The sequence below is a fragment of the Pinus tabuliformis genome, chromosome 2_1 (assembly GCF_031772625.1).
Source record: "Pinus tabuliformis cultivar Carrire ecotype Pingquan chromosome 2_1, CPIR1, whole genome shotgun sequence".
Taxonomy (NCBI): Eukaryota; Viridiplantae; Streptophyta; class Pinopsida; order Pinales; family Pinaceae; genus Pinus; species Pinus tabuliformis.
Window position 1 is genome coordinate 715,441,893 of NC_142299.1, and position 19,450 is coordinate 715,461,342.

Sequence of the window (19,450 nt, forward strand, 5' to 3'; positions counted from 1 at the left end):
GTCACTAGATGCGGGAACTTCTCGTGGTTCGCAAGGTCCTAATCTTCAAATTTTAGCACGGGCACCCATCCCAAGTGCTCTCCTTCAAAAATAATGTCATTAGGGAGCAACGGAGTCTACAGAGAGCTCTTGCTCTTGTCTATATCCTTGGGCACCTTGGCTTTACCCTTCCACAGAGGAACATATGCAGGTAACCTGATGGGAGGGTCTGCACCCTGGGGTTCGACTTCCATCTCTAAATCTTCCTTCTCAACTAGGATTTCTTCAAACTCTTCCTCCTCATCGGCCTCCAAATTGATAGCCTTCCCCTTTTCTTCCATGGTGAGCTTAGTCCTCAGTAGATTTCTAGGTGATACGCGCATCGGTACCATGGCCTCCTTGTCTTTCTTGTGTCTCGGCGTGCGCAGTGATTTAGGGATTTCAACAACTATCTCGACACTCTCTAGAGCTTACACCTTCGTAATTGCCTATGTGGCTTCTTCGACAGTCATTGCTCCGGTATCCATGACTTCTTCGAGCGCTGCCATAGTGCGATTCCATAGTTCTCTCAGTGTCTTTGGCAATTGCTTAAGCAACGAGTTTGATTTCACAAGATCGAACAAATCTCGATTCATAATATCTGAACGTACAAAAACTCAGTTCTAAAATTTCCAAGTGTTGTTTGTTGGACAACCCTTTGTAATTTATAGCGCCTTTTGAATTTGAATTCGATCGTTCCCCCCACATTCGGTCCATTAATGCTAGATTGGCGGTAGATTTTCAAGAATCTAGCCCATAAAGTTCGCCTTAAATGCCTGCCACCTACTCCATTTGGTCTCAAACCAAGCATCACATTATCAATAGTGACTTTAATGGCCACTTTCCGGCCGAGCCGCGTGCCAGCGTAGCTACCCTCGCGCTATCGCGGACCCTATGACACTTCGCTACTATGCACAGTCCTGACATCGCAGTAGTTTATAGTCTCGCACCTCCTTTCAGCTGCCTAGAGCGCTAAGACTATGCTTTGGTTGTCTAGTCAGGTGGTCGGACCACCTGTGCATGGCTTCAAATGACTGCCATTCACTTTTCCTGGGAAGGGATCTCCATTTAACTTGACCAACTGTACCGCGCCTCCATCTGTAATCTCCTTAATAACATACGGCCCTAACCAATGCATTCTGAATTTCCCTGGGAATTTATCAAACTTACTATCATACAACAACACCAGATCGTTTACCTTGAATGTGCACAGCTTAATATGTCGATCGTGCCAAGCCTTTTCACGCTGCTTTTGGACCTACTGGTGAAATCTAGCCAAAAATCGTTCTTCTTCGAGCTCTTCCAGCTGCGCGAGCCTCTCCTCTAGGGCTTCGCGATCCGTCATACCTGTGAGCGCTGCTATGCGCAAACTAGGCACGATGTATTCCATAGGCATTACGGCTTCCACTCCATAGACAAGCCTAAAAGGTGTATGTCCCATCAATTTCTTGCATGTCGTCTGATAAGCCTATAACACTGCAGGTACACGTAGGTCCCAATCACTTCGCTACGCGTTGTATACTTTGTTCAACGCGTTGCATACCTTGTTGAACACTTTTGCATGTAGAATCTTTTGCGTGATTACTCTTCCTGCATAATGTTTTCCCAACATTAAGAGCCATCTGCGAGCTCCCCCCCCAACACATTCTTATTGATTAGGTGTTTCAACGCGGAGGTACGTGTGCTCTTTTCCATAGGCCTGCGTCCACTTGGTCAGATGCGTGCACGGATCATCTTGTCCATTGTATTTTTCTGTCAATCACACCTTAGGCTTCCCAAATCGTGTGTGCATCATTCTCCTGCATTCATGCCAATCGTCAAAGCTTCCTTTGACTATCTTGCGGGCGCAGCTCGCAGTACCCAGTCCAAGGCCTAGAAGCGTTGTTTTTCCAGCACCTCCCTTTAAAATGTATCCAATAAGGTATCTACCTCGTTTAGACCATCATAAGTAGGCACATCTCTTACTTCTGTCGACATGCAACGCAGCGACCTATTCATCATATTGCAATTCAGCGTAATTACTTCGTGTAACCGATTTTGCCATTGTTCTACTTCTTTGTCAGAATCCGAAGTGGAAGAACTCTCGTGCTCCATGTAATCCACCCATCCACAGTGGGATTCACACAGTCTTAGTCTCACACTGTTATCTTGTAGATGCAGTCTAGATCATCATCACTTTCATAGTCGTGGACCGGCTCCGTATAGCGTAATCCTTCAACAAGGTCCAGGGGTATAATTACACGCAGTGATTTCTTTTCAAAGATAATTTTTCACTTCTTCAGATTAATTACCCCGTTCATATTAGTGGCCCAGTCAATTCGTAGGAGTGCGGGGTAGGGATTGTTGTCATCAACAATCTCTATTACTTCGAAATATGCCAGAGCGCTCGCTCCCTCAATATCCACAGTTATTCCCTGCAATCACCCCATGGGTATTATTTTATGTTGGTTCACCATCCTTAGCTAAATCGGAGACCATTGCAGCGCAGGTCTTCCCATTCGCTCCCATGTCTGCTTCGGCAGAACATTCACATCCGATCCCAAATCCAAAATGACTTGATCCATCTCATACTCTCCGATCTGCGTGGTGAGTCTCATTTCACGGCCTATCCTTGTCTTATGCTTTCCGATCATCCGGACTATGCGCGGTTCTCCTAGCGCGGTCCCAACGCATCTGTTGATGAGTTATTATAACCCTTTCACAGCCTTACTGTCGCATAGTAACTTCATACATGTTTCAAGGAAAGTTGTCAACATGGATGGCTCCATTTCCGGCTTCGGTTTATCTTTGCTTCCTGAAGTGGAGACATCAGCGAAGCTCTTCTTGGCTTCCATGAAGGTTTCTCGAGCGCACTCCAAATCAAACTCTGCTTCCTTCGCCGGAGATTTGTGAACCCAAGTACTATCTTTTGGTTGTTTTCCTTTTTCATCTCCCTTCGTGATTCCAGTTCGGAGCACAATGTTCACATTCGGATCTTCCCCGCGTGGCTCAGACCTCATCATCTGCAGGTTCTAAGTCAGGGGAGGCGGTAGCGCTCCTTTGTCGCGTATCCTAGCTATCAGTGTAGGACAATCTTCCGTCTCATGATCAAACAACATGCAATACAAATACGATGGGCGCGTTGGATTCGTGCAATCGTGGGCATAATGTCCTGGTCCTCCACAATTGTAGCAAATCAACTATTCACGATCTCTTCTAGGTCCTCCTCTGCCTCGGCCTCGTCTGCACCCTTGAAATCCTATTCGGGCCATTCCTGCATTCTGGTCAAGGGGCCGCATTTCGGCTTGAACTCTGTAGGTGGGCGTTCTATCCATCATCATCTCACAACTTCTACAAGTGCGCTCGTCATGTCCCACCGACCTACAAAAGTTGCAGAATAACTGTTGTGAATTTTGCGTATACTTCTATAACAAGTGACAATTGTCCGTGGCATGTTTTCTTGCTATTTGACAGATCGTGCACCACAAAGCAAGCACCGCGCTAGGTCCTGCTTGAGCTTCCAGCCTTAACGGCATTGGTCCTCCTCCCGCAAGATAATTTGTAAAAATTGGGCAGTGGTCTTTGTCATGACCCTGACCCTTGCATTTCACACACCACACTTCTTTGCGCACTTCTGGTCGAACCATCCTATCCTGTTTCAAACTCTGCATCTCAAGGCACAGATTCATTAGCTGCGTGTGGATCTGTTGAACTCCCAAATTAGGATCCTACATCGGGGTCTTGTGAAGCCTCATGGAAATCTCCAAAGCTTCTGTCTAAGTTGTTATCTTCTGCTGCGATAACGCACTCATTAAATGTGGTAGTAATGAAGCTACAAACCACTCGCGATGTTGTCCATCTATCAAATTCATATTGGCTTCGTGAATCGTACATTTCAGCCTCTGATCCAGCTCCCAAGGAGTCTCGCCTGGTAGCATCGTGATCTCTTTAAATCCCACGATCGACTGTGCTTTAGACTTAGGCCTGTTGAATTCTCTGTTTAGTGCTATTTGGATATCCACGATTCCTACATTCATGTTATCATTGGAGTACTTAATATACCAGGTTAGCGCACGATCTTACAAGGCGCTAACCAGCATCATCTTCTTTATATGGTCATCTATAACACCTTGCGCTTCCCATACAACCCTTACAATGAACTAGAATTGGTTCGGATCTTCGTTTCCAAAACCTTTGAACACAGGCAGCTTCACTGTGCTTACCATATTGAATCGCGGTGGTGGTGGTGTTGATACGGGGGAAGATGGAGGTGATGGTGGTGAAGCAGGTGGTGGTGTGGGTGGAGGTGGTATTCACAAAATTCTTTTCCTTATTAGATGAATTTCACTTTGTGGAGAGACCTTCGAGAGCTCTTCATTGTTTCCTCGCGGAGGTGAAATCAAGGGGCTATTTTCTAGACCCTTATTTCCTTCGTTCCTATAAACCTTTCCGCTTCGCGTAGCCCCATACATCAAGGTAACTGCATAACCCGCTTTTTGCACAACAACATTTTGATCCAAGTATTCAAAGACTTTACGTACTTACCTCGTGGTCCTTTGAGAAAGTGTCGCTCTGCCTTGTTGTAGCTGACTGAAGTGTCGAACGCGAACTCAGTAACGAATCCTCCTATAATATGATCGAGCCAGTGGTCAATGACGCGCACGATATTATCCTCTGATGCTTCCAACCTTCGCACTAGTTCTGGGGTCCACACAATAGGACCGTTAAGTTTCCACCTTCCTTGGCTATCTGCTAGCTTCGCGATCCAATCATATAGCTCAGTAGGGAAGGATGCGAAAAAAGATTTCATGGATATCTGTATACAAGTAGCTATCTAGGCACTGTTCTTTTGATAGTCATGGGTTTCTGTTCTCCTGCGCCACGAACTTGTGAATTCTTCTGTCCAACCAGCCTTCAATTTATTTCTTAGTTGGATTCCACTAAACAAAGTTAGACATCTATCTCTATGCAGATTCCGGTCCCGGCAACTGAACCATTTGTTGGCTTATGGGGGCCTGACCTAGGTTCGGATTTATTTAGCCGAACAAATCCCTACACTACTGGCCCTTTCGGCATCAGTCCACAGAGCGCGGACTGAAGTCTCACCAGAAGCAGTATGGGAGGACGCTGGAACCAAGTTTCTGCACCCTTGAGATGTTTGTGATGTCTGTTTAGTCCAACTAGGCCTGCCTTCATGCAGGTTGCTTCGCGCACTGTTCTAACCTTCAGTATCTTTGCGATCAGTTATAATCAGCCTTCACGCAACCCTAACTAGGTGCTGAGATGATTTTGTGTTGCTAGGGCAGCGATCTGCACTATTTCCTAACCTAGACTGAATATCTTACTTATCTTCTTTAACTGATCTTAGTTAACTTTGCGTAAATAGATATTTTATCTTTCATTCACTTAATCAACACAATTATACACATTCACGCATCATATAAGTATTAGAAGTGAATTTCATACCCAATATAACAAATGCATAAAACAGGAAATAAATACGCATAATTGATAGAAAACTTCTCTTTATTAATACTTCAACTGGTTACAGACTCGACTCGCCCTATGCACTTAGCTACAGGGGTCCGCGCACTACTAGGCCTCTATGCACTCAGTTACAAAGCCTTCTCCTACTCTATGACCCAAAACTAGACTTTACCCCTCAGATCTATCTCGCATACATCATATTGATTCTTCGACTATGCTTTCAAACTACTTAGAGCCTCGCTCTATTTATACAATCCCATGGTCCGCGGACCATGGGTAGATCTCTACAGCCGACATTACATTATCAAAATTAAGGGCGGACAACCCTAAGACTTTTTAACAAACTACGTGCTCTGCACCCACAAAATGTAGAGTCTTTACATCAGAATTACAAAATTGACCAAAATCTAGGCTCTAAGCCCCAAAACTTCCCTTGGGGGATCTCGCGCCCAACAGTACACCCCTCTAGGGATGCCTTGCCTCTTATTTACTCCTCTTTAGACTGACTTTCTCTTAAAAATAATAAAACATACTTCTTGCTGGAACTTATCAATTTCTTAGCTTGGTTGGCACTTACCAGTGAAATTTTCGACTTGCCCTTGTGTGCGTTGATGATGAAGGATTTTCCATCCTTGACGAGTCGATACTAGTTGGATCTCCTCATGAATATTGCATCACACATGTATATGTATGGACTCCTAAACACAACTCCACATACATCAAGGGGAACCACATCTAGATCTACTTCATCAATAAAATCAACACTAATAACAAATCCAATTTTACATTGTTTTGTTACCTTCAACTCTGCATCCTTATTTACCCATCCCAGTGGATATGCTTTTGAATGATCACGAAATTCCAACCCCAAATTCTTGACCAACTTTGTTGCAATGAGATTCACCTACAATCCTAAGTCAAACATAGCATCAATATTTTTCTTCTTGACCTGTATCTTTATATGGAAGAGTTTGGTCATTTCTTTTCCTTCTTGTTGTTGAAGGCTACTCAGATTCAACTCCTTTTGCACTGACGTACAAACGGTCTTCTCATCCACATCCAAGATGCTTTCAACTTGGTTTCTCGAATATGCGGCCATGAGATTATTATTTTTGTTATCTTTCTTCTTGTTCTTCAGGTCTGGCTCTAGATGCAACTTCCAACTCTGCTCCTTTGTATGGCCATGAATGTTGCAGTGGTTGCTAGGATCTTTGCATTGGTGTGTTGTGGCCATTGTATTTTTATCTTTCCCCCCTTTTTTCTTCTTCTTCCCCTCCTTAGAAGCTTCCTATTATTTCTTCTGCTTTGATCCACTTGATTGCGCTCTTTTAAAGCTTATGTTTTCCAGGTATTTTGTCTATACACAAGCCTTGTCCATTGTGGCAGTGTAGACCCCCCAAATACTTGAGGAGTACCGTTGGGTTCTTTGGAGAGATACCCAACATTATAGCCATCTTTCTGAATTCTGTGGTGTACTCCTGAACGCTTTGGCTCGAATTTTGCCTGAAGTAAAGTCACTGGATCCACTGGTCCTCCACGTACCCGATGGGATAAAAATGTGACTTAATGAGGGCTTTGAAATATTCTCACTTAGTCACTGGAGGTTCTCCCTTGAACCTTAGGGTTTCCATGTGGCTCTCCCACCAAGTCAGTTCATAGCCCTCTAATTTCAGTCGCGTGTATGAGATCTTTTGCCCTTCCTCAATCTGATGGACACCGAAATAAACTTCTAGGTGTTGCAACCAGTGGTTCAACTTCAAAGTGTCTATCTTGCCATGGTATGACTTAATATCAACTTTTGCTTCCATTTAAAACAGGGATTGATTCACGACGCTCAAACTAGGTTGATCTTTTCTGGGTTCTTTCTTCGGCTAGTTCTCAGTGTCTTCTTGATCTCCTGACCCCCCTTCTGATTTGTCCTGTGCATTCAAACCCCCATCTTTTCCAAATATCCCTAACTTATTGTTTAGGGTTTCCATGATGAGGTTTACATTGTGTTTTATATCCACGACTTGTTGTTCAAGCCACAAAAACCTCACCTTTGCAAGATCATAAGGTTCGTTTACAGATTCGTCAGCCATGATTAGGGTTTTATGATTTTTGGCCCCACCGATATAGATCCCTTCAATATTCACAAAATACCCAAAGAAACTTGGTTTCTATACCAAATGATCTGTCGTGGATATTCCACTGGACAATTCGTTAAAACATATTTGATAATATTATATTAAAAATATGAGATTCTATACTATTACAGTTTTATTAAACTTTAAGATCTATAGAATTAACCGCTATTAGTGCATGCATGCAAATGGAAATTATGCAGAAAAGTAGTTAACGACAAAATAAGTTCACACACACACATAAGACACAAGATATTCTCTCCGGGAAACCCTTTTGAGAGAAAACCCAGCTGGAAGGTGAGGCTGCTTCACTCTCTTTCTTTGTCTCGAAATATGACTGCAGGTACAAAAAAGTAATGCTTGTGGCCCGTGGGCTGCTATAGTCACAGTTCCTCTCTATGTGCTCCACCTCCTATCTCTCATGGCTATCTTTTCTTAGCTATGGAACAAAATGTTCTCGAAAGAATGAAATGACTCTTCCTCCGAGTGGTCTTATTATAACACAACCCCATAGTCTACTAGTGGTTAATTTTGACTACATCAACTATTTACTAGAGTTACAATATAGACTCTTCTAGAGTATTTTACAACATAATCACGTGGCTAGTCCCTTTTCCATGAATAATGGGGGCTAACGTGACATCCTCCTGAATTGTAGATGTGAAAAATAGGAAGGTCAACTTTTGAGTGGCATAACTTTTGCATACAAGCTCTCATTGACGTGCTTCTTGCACCATTGGAAATATCTCTATGCGTAGAATAACATGAAATGATGCTACACTACAATGCCAAATTTTTACCCAAAAAAAATCATTTAATGCCTCAAAAAGCTCCCGGAAGCGTTTTGCCAAACGCGGTCCTGCCAGTAAAAACGGTCTTGTGAGCTGATTCCTCCACTTTTTCCACTCTAAATGCATCGAGATGGATTACAAACAATATAATGATCCAATCTAGATCAAATGTGTTATTCTCAATGGTACCAATCATAAATTATAAAGGAAATCCTTGAAGAAAAGTTATAATTCTCCTTCTCTACATAGATGCTTAAGAAGCACAAAGCTCAAGCTTAGTTGTGGATGCATCTCATGTTCCACCAATAGCATCTCATATGTTATATTACGAATTTATGCATAATTTCTTATAACAATGTCAAAATGCAAATGCACTCATGCATATTGTGTTAGACACTTGTTGTATAATCAGATCAAAGTTACAAGTCTTTTATGTTGATTTCAACTACATTAGAGATTAACACCACTACCTATTATGCCACTGAATTATCTTGAATCTATTCTTTCACATTCTTTCTCCACCAAGGTGGTAAAATCACAACGTGCAAAACCATCATAATTGCCTAAGCACCAAAACAAAAGAAATGTTTTATAAGCACCAATAATTGCCTTCAATTGAGAATTAAAACATCATCTTGACTTATCCAACAAAGGGGGATGGGAAAGTCACTATTAAGAAGGGTAAGAGGACAAAAGTAACAAAACAATCTTGGAAAGAAAGTTACTCTCCTTTGCTATGTAGATGGATAAGAAACAAAAACAATGAAGCCTAAGCTCAAGATCTATTGGTAGAAGTCTGTTACATTCTATCGCCAACATCTATAAAGAGGTGAAAATCAAAATAGAACTTTATGAGGCATTTCTGAAAGTTTTAGAAGTGATATAGGGGTCAAGTAAGGTTGCCCATTATTTCCTACCCTTTTTGGTTTATATATTGACAAGCTTGAAGAGTGGCTAAATTTTGAAGGGGGTGACGATATCCATTTGGGCGAGTTTGTTATAATACTTCTTTTGTATGCAAATGGCCTTATTCTGATTGCTAAATATGCTCTTGGTTTGCGAGAGAACTTACTTTCACTTGACCATTTTTGTAGAAAGGTGGGGATGCAAGTCAATATTAGCAAAACTAAAATAGTGGTTTTCTCTAAAAAAGAAAACATAACCAACATAAGTTCTACTTTGAAGGTAGCACTTTGGAAGAAGTTACATATTACAAATACCTCATAATTGGCTTCAACAAAAATCTAAGCTAGGACGACTGTAGAAAGAAAAGAACTTTCGTGGGTTGGAAATCATTTTATGCTTTTCAAAATATGTGTAGAGAGACAGAGTTATGGGACTGGAAAACCACTCAAACTCTTTTTGGGCTTTTAGTGATTCTGGTGATTCTCTACGGTTGTGAATTGTGGGCCAATAGTATATCTGACATGCAGTGGAAACAAATTGAGAAAATTCAGAAGTGCTTGATTGGTTCAAAATTAAAAGTGCAATTCCTTATGATATCTTGTTAAGTGAAACAAGGGTTGCTCCTATTGAAGCAATCACTATGATGCGAGTCATAAGATATTTAAAAATTTTGAGAAAATGGCCTAAGGTTGTCTTTAATGACATATTATGCAAAAGAAAGAAGACTTGGATGCGACAAAATAACAAATGGTTTAGTAAATGGGGTATTTGCTTGAATGCGTCCCACAAATAGTAAAGAGATAAATTTTTTTGTTATGGATAAGTTCCACAAGCATACTTGGGATAAGGAGCTAGGGATAAAGAAAAAATACTATATTGAAGAGTTTAATCCCACTCATAATCATCAAAAAAAAGCATACGTAGGGGCCAATATTTCATGGAGAGCCAAAATTCTCATTGTTTAGTTAAGGACTAATTCTCATCTACTCCGTTGTGAAACAAGACACTGGAAAAGGCCAAAAGAAGTGTGGGAAGAAAGAGTATTTATATTTTGCTCTTCTAGAAAAGTGGAAATAGAAAAGCATTTCATTTTAAAATGTGAGGCCTTCAAAGACAACAAGGAAAGTTATGCAGATATTCTAGGAGCTAGCTCTTGAGATAATTTATTTAGTGAAGGGTTTGTCGAGAAGCTGTGAGCGTTTATTACGAGGCTTCATAGGAAAATGGTTGAATACAAGAATCAGATGGCGAAGCAATCTACCCCATAAGCTATCTTTAACCTCATGAATGTTAAAATAATTTATTCTTCTTCTCATATATTATACCTTAATTTAAACACAATTACTTATAACAAAGTAAAAATACAAAGAACATAAATAAGAATCTTAATCAATTAAATAAACTCAAATCTTGAGTTAAAACTCTTCACATCTTTTTACTAAATATCTACTCTACACATTGACATAAAAAACCCTAAATTTCATTTTAGGGTATCAAAAACTCAAAACATGTAATAGAAAAAATACAAGTCTAACTCTTCTAACTATCTAAATTCCTTGGTGGGAGAATTAAAGTAGATTATGAGATAAGTGCAAATAAAACTTGGATATATTTTTTTGAATACGTATTGTGATCAATTCCACACACATGAAAAATAAAGAGTGTTTTGTAGCTATATTATATTATTGTACTCGCCTTTTAATAATGAGAATCGCATAAGAATTGCAACATGTTATTTTGCCCCTCAAGTCTCAAAAACTTACAAAAATAAGGGGCTTGACAACAAGGATCCGTATGTAGCTTTAAAACGAGATATTGCCGCATACTCTCGGCGGGGAGAAGTTCTTTTAGTGGGAGCTTTCAATGCTAGAACAACAAATAACCAAGCTAGCATTCTCTGTTGCAAAGAGGATAACAATCCTATTTGGCTCACTGAAGAGGAGAATCACAATGGGTGAGGTTTTCAGAAGATGACAAAGCTAGCAATCATTTTGGAGAGAAGTTGCTTACACTGTGTGGGGCTTTCAACTTAATTATTTGCAATGGTCTAGATAGATGGAAAAGGTCTGGCAACTTCACTTGCAACACATACAATGGGGCAAGTGTCGTTGACTATGCGATGTGTTCACTAAGATTAATAGAAAAGATAGACGAAGTTAGTATTGGAGAGCATATTTGGGACTTAAAATCAGACCATAACCCAATTTATATAAGGTTATCATGGTTAGAAGAAAGGCAACATAGGAGGAAAACCCAATGCTCTTGACAATCACTATCAAGGGGAAAAATTCTTCTAACACAAGAAAATTGTACTATCTTCAAGACAATGTTAGAGAGATTAATACAGAAGGAGAAAACTAGTTTCAAAAGCTTCAAGAGTCATGAGTTAACAAATATAATTCAAAGTGCACTTGAGAAGTGCAAAAGAGCAAAAAATAGGAAATCAGAATCAAATTGTTTTCCTATAAATGCTTGGTTTGATGAGGAATGCAAAATGGCAAGAAGAACCATGAAAAAGGCAGGAAAGGAGAAGATGAATGTAAAGTTATATAAGCAGATATTAAAAAGGAAAAAAGATGAGTTCATGCAAACATGGAGAGACGAGTTAATATATTTAAGCAAGAATAATCCAAAGCTTTTCTGGCAAGAACCGCAACCAAGGAAGAAGCAAATTGAAAATAATATTACAACCAATCAATGGTTTGAATATGCAAGGCAACTCTATGAGAAAGAATCTGAGGCAGAGTCCCCCCAAGGATCAACACAAATTCAAAGCTCTTCACGTTACAGGAGGTGGAGCATGGAATTAAGAAGCTAAAAACATGAAAGGCAAAGGACTTGGTTGAACTTCAAGCAGAGTATCTAAAATGGGGAATGAACGATCTTGCACCCACATCATGTAAATATTCAACAACATCATTCAACAAGGATTCCCAAGAGACTGGACAACTAGCCTAGCAATACCCCTTTTTAAAAGTGGAGACATTAATAATTCATCCAACTATAGAACAATTATGATCAATCCTTTGTTTGCAAAGCTTTTCAGCAGCATGGCAGAAGACAAAATTAGTAAGTGGGCAGAAGTAAAAGAAAAGAGGGCAAGAGGACAAGCGAGTTTTAGGCCAAAACATTCTACAACGGATCATGGCATCACATTGAGACACATTGTTGAAAAGGTTTGGGTGGACAAAGAAGAAGTATTTTGCTACTTTGTTGACTTCAAAAAAGCATTTGACACAGTCCCTAGGGATAAGTTGTCGCGTAGAATGGAAGAATTTGAAATTCCTATGCAGTGTAGAGCTGCTATCCATAGACTTTATGAAGAAGTGAAAGTCAAAATTAGAACCTCAACAGGTATTTCAGAAAGCTTTAGAAGTGACATTGGAGTCAAGTAAGGTTGTCCTCTATCCCCTACTCTTTTTGGTCTATATATTGATAAATTGGAAGAGTGGCTAAATCTGCAAGGTAGAGATGGTGTTTGGTTGGGGGAGTTTGTGATAAAACTTCTTTTATATGATGATGATATTGCATTGATTTCTAAATCAACCCATGGATTGCAAATGCACTTATATGCCCTTGAGCATTTTTGTAGAGCAGTGGGGATGCAAGTCAATACTAGCAAGACCAAAATAATGATTTTTTCTAATAAAAGGAAGCAGAGCCAACATACTTTATTCTTTGAAGCAACATTCTTGAAGAAGTAAATGAGTACAAGTACCTTGGGATTGATTTCAACAACAAACTCAATTGGGAGGACTGCAAAAAGAAGAGAATTGTAGGAGGGTGGAAAGCATTATATGTATGCTCTTCAAAACAGAAGTAGAGAAGTAGAGTTATGGGATTGGAAAATGATTAAAGTGCTTTTTGGACTCCTAGTTTGTCCAGTGATGCTATGTGGGTGTGAATTGTGGGCTAGCAGCACTCTCGTCTCAAAATGGAAACAAATTGATAAAATCCAAAAACGCTTGATCATGAGCAAGTTCAAAATAAAAAGTTCAGTACCTTATGAGATAATGTTGAGTGACATAGGAGCAACTCCCATTGAAGCAATTGCTATGGTGCGGCTCATAAGATATCTAAGAAGAATTGAGCAAATGAGAGTAGGTAGATGGTCTAATGTTATCTTCAATGAAGGCATGAGTGAAAGAAAGAAAAGATGGATGAAACAAAACTACACATGGATGCAAAAACGGAATATCTACCTCAATGCCTGTCCCACAAATAGCAAGGAGCTAAAGGATTTTGTTATAGGGAAGTTTTGTAAAAAGGTATAGGGAAAAGAGTTGGGTAGAAAGAAGAAATATTACATTGAGGAATTCAACCCTACGCGTGATCTACAACAAAAAGAGTTCATTGGTGCTAGCATTCCGTGGAGGGCAAAGGTTCTTATTGCTCAATTAAGGACCAACTCACATCAACTTTGGTGTGAAACAAGACGGTGGAAAAGGCCTAAAGAAGCTTGGGAAGAATGGGTGTGTACATTTTGCACGTCTTGGGCTGTGGAATTGGAAAAATATTTCATTTTGGAATGTGATTCATTCAAAGACATCAGAGAAAGTTATGAGAACATGTTAGCATCAGTGTCTTGACATTGTTTTTTTAGCGAGGGGATTGTTGGAAGGTTGGGTCAATTCATCATCAATTTGAATTGGAAAATGATTGAATTGCAGAAAAACAAAGAAGTAATAATTTCATAGACTATTTTTAGTTTAATGAACCTTAAAATATCATTTCATTTCATTAACAATCACCAATTCAATGATATATATATATATTTCAAATATTTTAAGAAATTAAATTAATAAATTAATAAATTATTATTATTATTATTATTTTTTTAAGAATATAATAGAATAAAGAAGATACTTTTGTGATTTAATTAAAAATAGAAAGAATCACATTTTCCATAACAGGTCACAAAAATTATATCTCACACCAGGTTTTTCCCGATTTAGCGGGTCAAACTTGTCTATGACATGAGCAGAAGCGGATATATGCAACCCAACAGTACTTCCAAATTTTACACTAAATGGTACAGGGAAGGTTGTAACCAGGGATCAAAATTGAACACATCAGAGCCCTTCAAAGGGTCTCTGGCACGTCAGAGAAGTAGGGAGAAAATTTTACCAGTCAAAAAAAATTTAAAAATTGATTTTTGTCATTTAAAAAAAAATTGGAATAATATCTTAAATTTTTTTACGAAGTGCTGTCAAATTGTCAACCTTTTATTTAAATTTCATTTTTTCTGAAATTAGAATTTTAGGAATGTTGAATTTGTAAATTTCTTTTCATGTTAAAACTTAAATCCCATTTCAGAAACTCCCATTTCAAAAACAACAATTTCCTTTTGAGTTGTTTTTTCTAATTGTGCATATGGTGCAAGTTCTTATTATGTCACAATTAACTTTTAATACCATTACATTTGGCAGTTTTTGAGTTGCTCCCATTTAAAAAACAACAGTTTCTTTTTGAGTTGTTTTTTTCTAATTGTGCATATGATGGAAGTTCTTATTAATTATTATGTCACAATTACTCTTTGATACCATTACATTTGGTAGTTTCAATTGAGAGCGACTAGATGTCAATATGGGCCATGTATTAGGTCTGTAATTTCACTGGGTTGTGCCTGAAGGCTGCCCAAAGCAAGGTTTGACGACGATTTAAGCTAGAGAGGAGCATAGATTTATCATTCAGCAAACCCCTGTCAAGCAAGGTTTAAAGCATGATTTATGCTTGGAGAGGAGCACATTCAACAGGCTTCCTAATATACTGGATTTGATTTGTTTGCGGATTCCCAATTCCTGGTATGTTTTCATATTAAAAAAGGAGATACCAAAAACATATACACCTTTGTACACTCTTTTGTTGAATCCTAAACCTATTTAGAATTTTACTGAATTTTTTCATTCATGCAATAAACTTAAATTTGATTGAGCTACTTGTGTATTGGCTTGAACATTCTGGTCACAAAAATTTCCTACAAAATTAATCCTTATCTGAACTGGAGCAGGAATATAGGTCTCCTGTTTATCCATTAATGGTAAATGCATCCGATATATTAGTTGCGGCTCATATCAGCCCTGCCTTATACACAACATCCATGGGGTTGTTCCACCATTCTCTTGTGAAAAAATAAAAAGAAATTTGAAAATAATTTACTGTTGTAAATTGAATTGCTCTTTTTTTTTTAATGCTTTTCATTATAGAAGTGCGACCTGAATATGTGCCCTTCTAAATGAAATTAAGACCTGCCATTCGTAACTACATTTTCGATTTATACCAAGTTTGAGTGCAGTGGGTTCTTCGCGGCAGGATTGTGGTGAGAAAACTTCCATGTGGACGGCACCATGACAGTGACCGGTTGTGACTTGCGTGGTCTTTTAAACACCGGGGCCTTCTTCCATTTCGCTGTACCTCCCCCGCTTGTCTAATTATCTCTTGATATATTCTTTGCACTCAAATCTGTGTAATTGGTTTCGTGCGAGGTTTCCGGAAGCTACCGAGCTACCAGCAGGAGCAGGAAACCATGGCGTCCTCAAGGTGAGCGACGTGCTTTTGTGGCTTCTTTCTTATGAATTTATCTTTGAAATGGTATCCAATGAGAAACCCTTGTTGCATTCGATGATTTTTCCATTTTGGGATTTTTCCTAAAGCTGTTAGTCTCTATCTTGGGTAGATTGTTACGCTGAATTGGACTAACTGAATCCAAGTAGTTGATATCAATCTGTCTATCATAATCTATTCACGTATCTAACAAAACGTAGTCATAGCACGCTACACATTGAAACTGTAACATTGAAATTGGGTACTTGAACCTATGACATGAACCAGGTATTTGAAATCAAGCCCCTTTTGTATTTGAAACTTGACATGGCTATCATCAATTGCACCGGTGATGAAGACGAGTAAAATATGAGTATATTTGTGATCAATCCCATTTAGAATTATTCTATCCTAGAGTGATGCAATATATTTTTAGGAGTTAGTCTGTCCCAGATATTCAATAATAAGAATTTCACTTGAATACAGGGCAAAGCTTTATTCTCAGGTTAGAGCTAAGGTTCACGATGCTGCATTTTAAATATGATCATTTTTCTCTTTATTTAAAGACTTACAACGAAATGATGAGCTATTTTGTTTTTAAGAAAGTATAGTAGCAACATGCATACCTTGAAAAAAGGTCATTGAAACTAGGTATTTGAAAATGGTTCTTGTCGTAGATATGAATTATGTACACAATACAAGACATAATGTTAAATTTTTTTATTGAGATAAATGGAGATAAACCTGAGTAGAGATGAGGTTGCAACATATACTAAGGAGAATTGCACAAAATGGGAAATGTTGGAATGACGAAGGAAATGGCCTTTGTTTTCTACAAATACCTAGTCAAAGCTAATGAGGTCATGGTTCAATGAGGAAAGTGGTGGTGTGCATGGGCACCCATTATGGTTTGATTTTTGTGGTTAGGTGCAAGTCTGGGGTGATTTTGATGAAATAATAACCCCTAGTCACAACAACTCAGTTGAATGAAAGTGCTTGCAATTACTGGTTCAGTATTTACGCCTTGGCTTCTTGTGAAAATGGGCACTTGTAGTGCTTGATATATATGGGCCAATTGAAATGCTTTTAGAATTTAATGGAAGCACTTAACTTAGTATGTGGACACATGTATAGGTCAGTTCTCATAGATCCTTATAGTTGTGTAATAGAGGAGTAGGATGATTTTGCATGTGGGTCCACTTGGAGGTGGCCTCACCTCCATATTTAACCCTTGATTTGCCCCCCTTTAAAATTTTTCCTTGTCTCTTTGATATTATTCTATTTTTGAATGTGTTCAAGGAGCATTTTGATGCTTCTGACTTTTCAATGATATTCTGATACAGAGCATAATAAATTGGCTGAGCTACATGTTTCTAAGCTACCAATGATATTCTGATACAGAGCATAACAAATTCGCTGAGCTACATGTTTCTAAGCTACCCGAACAAGGTCGAGTGGCTGACTTGATTAGTCTTTTTCAACATGTTGCTAAGAATCAAGGGGCTTTTGCTAAGATGACCATAGTAATTACGATATTACAGCTATAATCAAATAATTTCAAACTAACCATTTTTGAGAACACATTTCTAAATTCCATAGAAATTCGAACAAAAGTAGACATTTATTTCCTAGATTGTTGAGCTGAAGATTTTGATTAAATCTTTCAAAGTATTACCACTTGGCCTAGAAACTTCCTCATTTTGAAATTCTTACTTATAGTAGCATATAGGAAGGAAAAATTGTTAGACCAAAGGTCACATCAAGTTTTCATGTATAGTCCAACATGACCTACGAAGTATGGTCCCTTACCAAAGATTTATTAAAATCTTCCTTAACATTAAATTTGTCCATAAAATATCCACTTTAAGCAATAGTGATTTCGTTTAGGGTAATAACAACGTCTAAATGAATTTTAGTGTTGAAGGTCACATTAAATGTCAATAACATAATATATGAACAGCATATAATGTTAATAATTGGTCGGCTATGTAGATTTTGATATGTTCCAACTTCCAAATAGAAGTGTACTCAAAACACTGTATACCATATTAATAATATATTTTATCTCTCGCATGTGATTGCGATTATATGTGCTACTTCTAAAAAACTAACATGGTATCAGAGCAGTGATATTGAAGCCTGTGCTCAAAGACAAGTATACGAAGACTTTCACCTATGTGTTCCAACTTCGCAATAATGGAGAAGAAGAAAATAAACATATCTGTTTTATTCATATTTTCTCAAGTTGGAGGAGAGAGATGAGAGTGACATTCCAATAACTTGCAAATGACTTGATCAAGGACAGGGATGATGGCATCTCGATAGCATGCAAGCAGCTTCCTCTCTGAAATGGTCTGAATGGGCTTGCTAAAATCTTGTAAGTATACAAGCAACATAGATTTGAAGAAGATAGAAATATGGAAACCCACAACCTAAGACATGGGTTTTCCTCAAGAAAGATTAAAATTGTTCTTCTCATTGAGATCTCCCCTACAAGCTATTTTGCGCCTAAATTGAAGTTCATATGTGAAAGTTATAGCCCCAACAAGGTGATATTGTTATTATTGAATATTCCCTATAGTTCCAAGTGGCAACCATATTGGCTTACCATAAATTGAACATGGGTAGTTAGTAATGTGTAGGAATCCACTATAGACTTCTACAAGAATCATGGAAGTTCTAAGAGTGTTTTGAAACCCTAATTCTAGCTATTAAAACCTAATAGGAGGAGGAAAATTAGTTCATATTTTCACCAACTACTGGTTGTTCCCATTACACTTCATATTGTGTGAGGTTCCACCTTGTGATTTTCATCACATTGATAGAGATTTACTGCTAGTTCCATGGAGGTCTTTGGCTTGGGGGAGTCTTATTTCTCCTTGGTTGGATGATTGTGCTTGCTGCTTGGTAGTCTTTTGACATGCGCTTGCTGCTTGGTGGTCTTCTCACACATGCTTGCCCTGTTGATCACCCCTTGGTTGCACTTATGGATGGTTATGGAGTGTACTATCTCATTATGGTGTGGTTTGGTACAATGCATATCTTGGATATGGATAATGGTTCTAACCCCTAAAGGGCTAGTTGATGGTGTTAGATGTTGATTTGGGGTAGCATCGAATGTGCTCTAGCCACGAAATTTGGTGGAGAGGTTGGGGCACATGAGATCTCCAATACCCAGAAAGGGTTTGGGCGGATTCTAAACAGATCGGGAGATATTAAAGTAATTAATATTTTTAATGGAGTTCCTAAGTCTAAACTTAGGGAAAATAAAATATTAATGTGTATTAATATGAATCTGTGTTAGAGTGGTCCAAAAGACATGGATCAAGCCAAATCTAATCTTAGCCATTGATTAGGGACTTAATCTCGGTCGTTGAGATGTCAACAGGAAAAGTATAAGAGGAGGCTTGAGGGTCACTTGGAAAATACACCAGAGTGATCAGTCATTCTATTCTCTAGAGCGGGGTTTGCTAAGAGAGAGAATCAGTGATCGGGAGAGCAATTAAGGGGCATTGAGTACAGAGAGATAGAGATAGGGCCGGGATAGCAGCAGAGCAGCCAGAGAGAGAGACGTAGGAGCAACCAGTGCTCATGAAGGGCCAT

General features: G+C 38.8%; 1 protein-coding gene across 1 annotated transcript in view; it reads left to right on the plus strand.

Annotated features, from left to right (window-relative positions):
- Positions 1-15,567: 15,567 nt before the first annotated feature.
- LOC149202592 (short-chain dehydrogenase/reductase 1-like) overlaps positions 15,568-19,450 on the plus strand; it is a 70,796-nt gene continuing 66,913 nt past the window's right edge. The window contains exon 1 of the mRNA XM_089401633.1: positions 15,568-15,844. Coding sequence (XP_089257759.1) covers positions 15,831-15,844 — 14 coding nt within the window. The 5' untranslated portion in view covers positions 15,568-15,830. The remainder of the gene's footprint in view (positions 15,845-19,450) is intronic.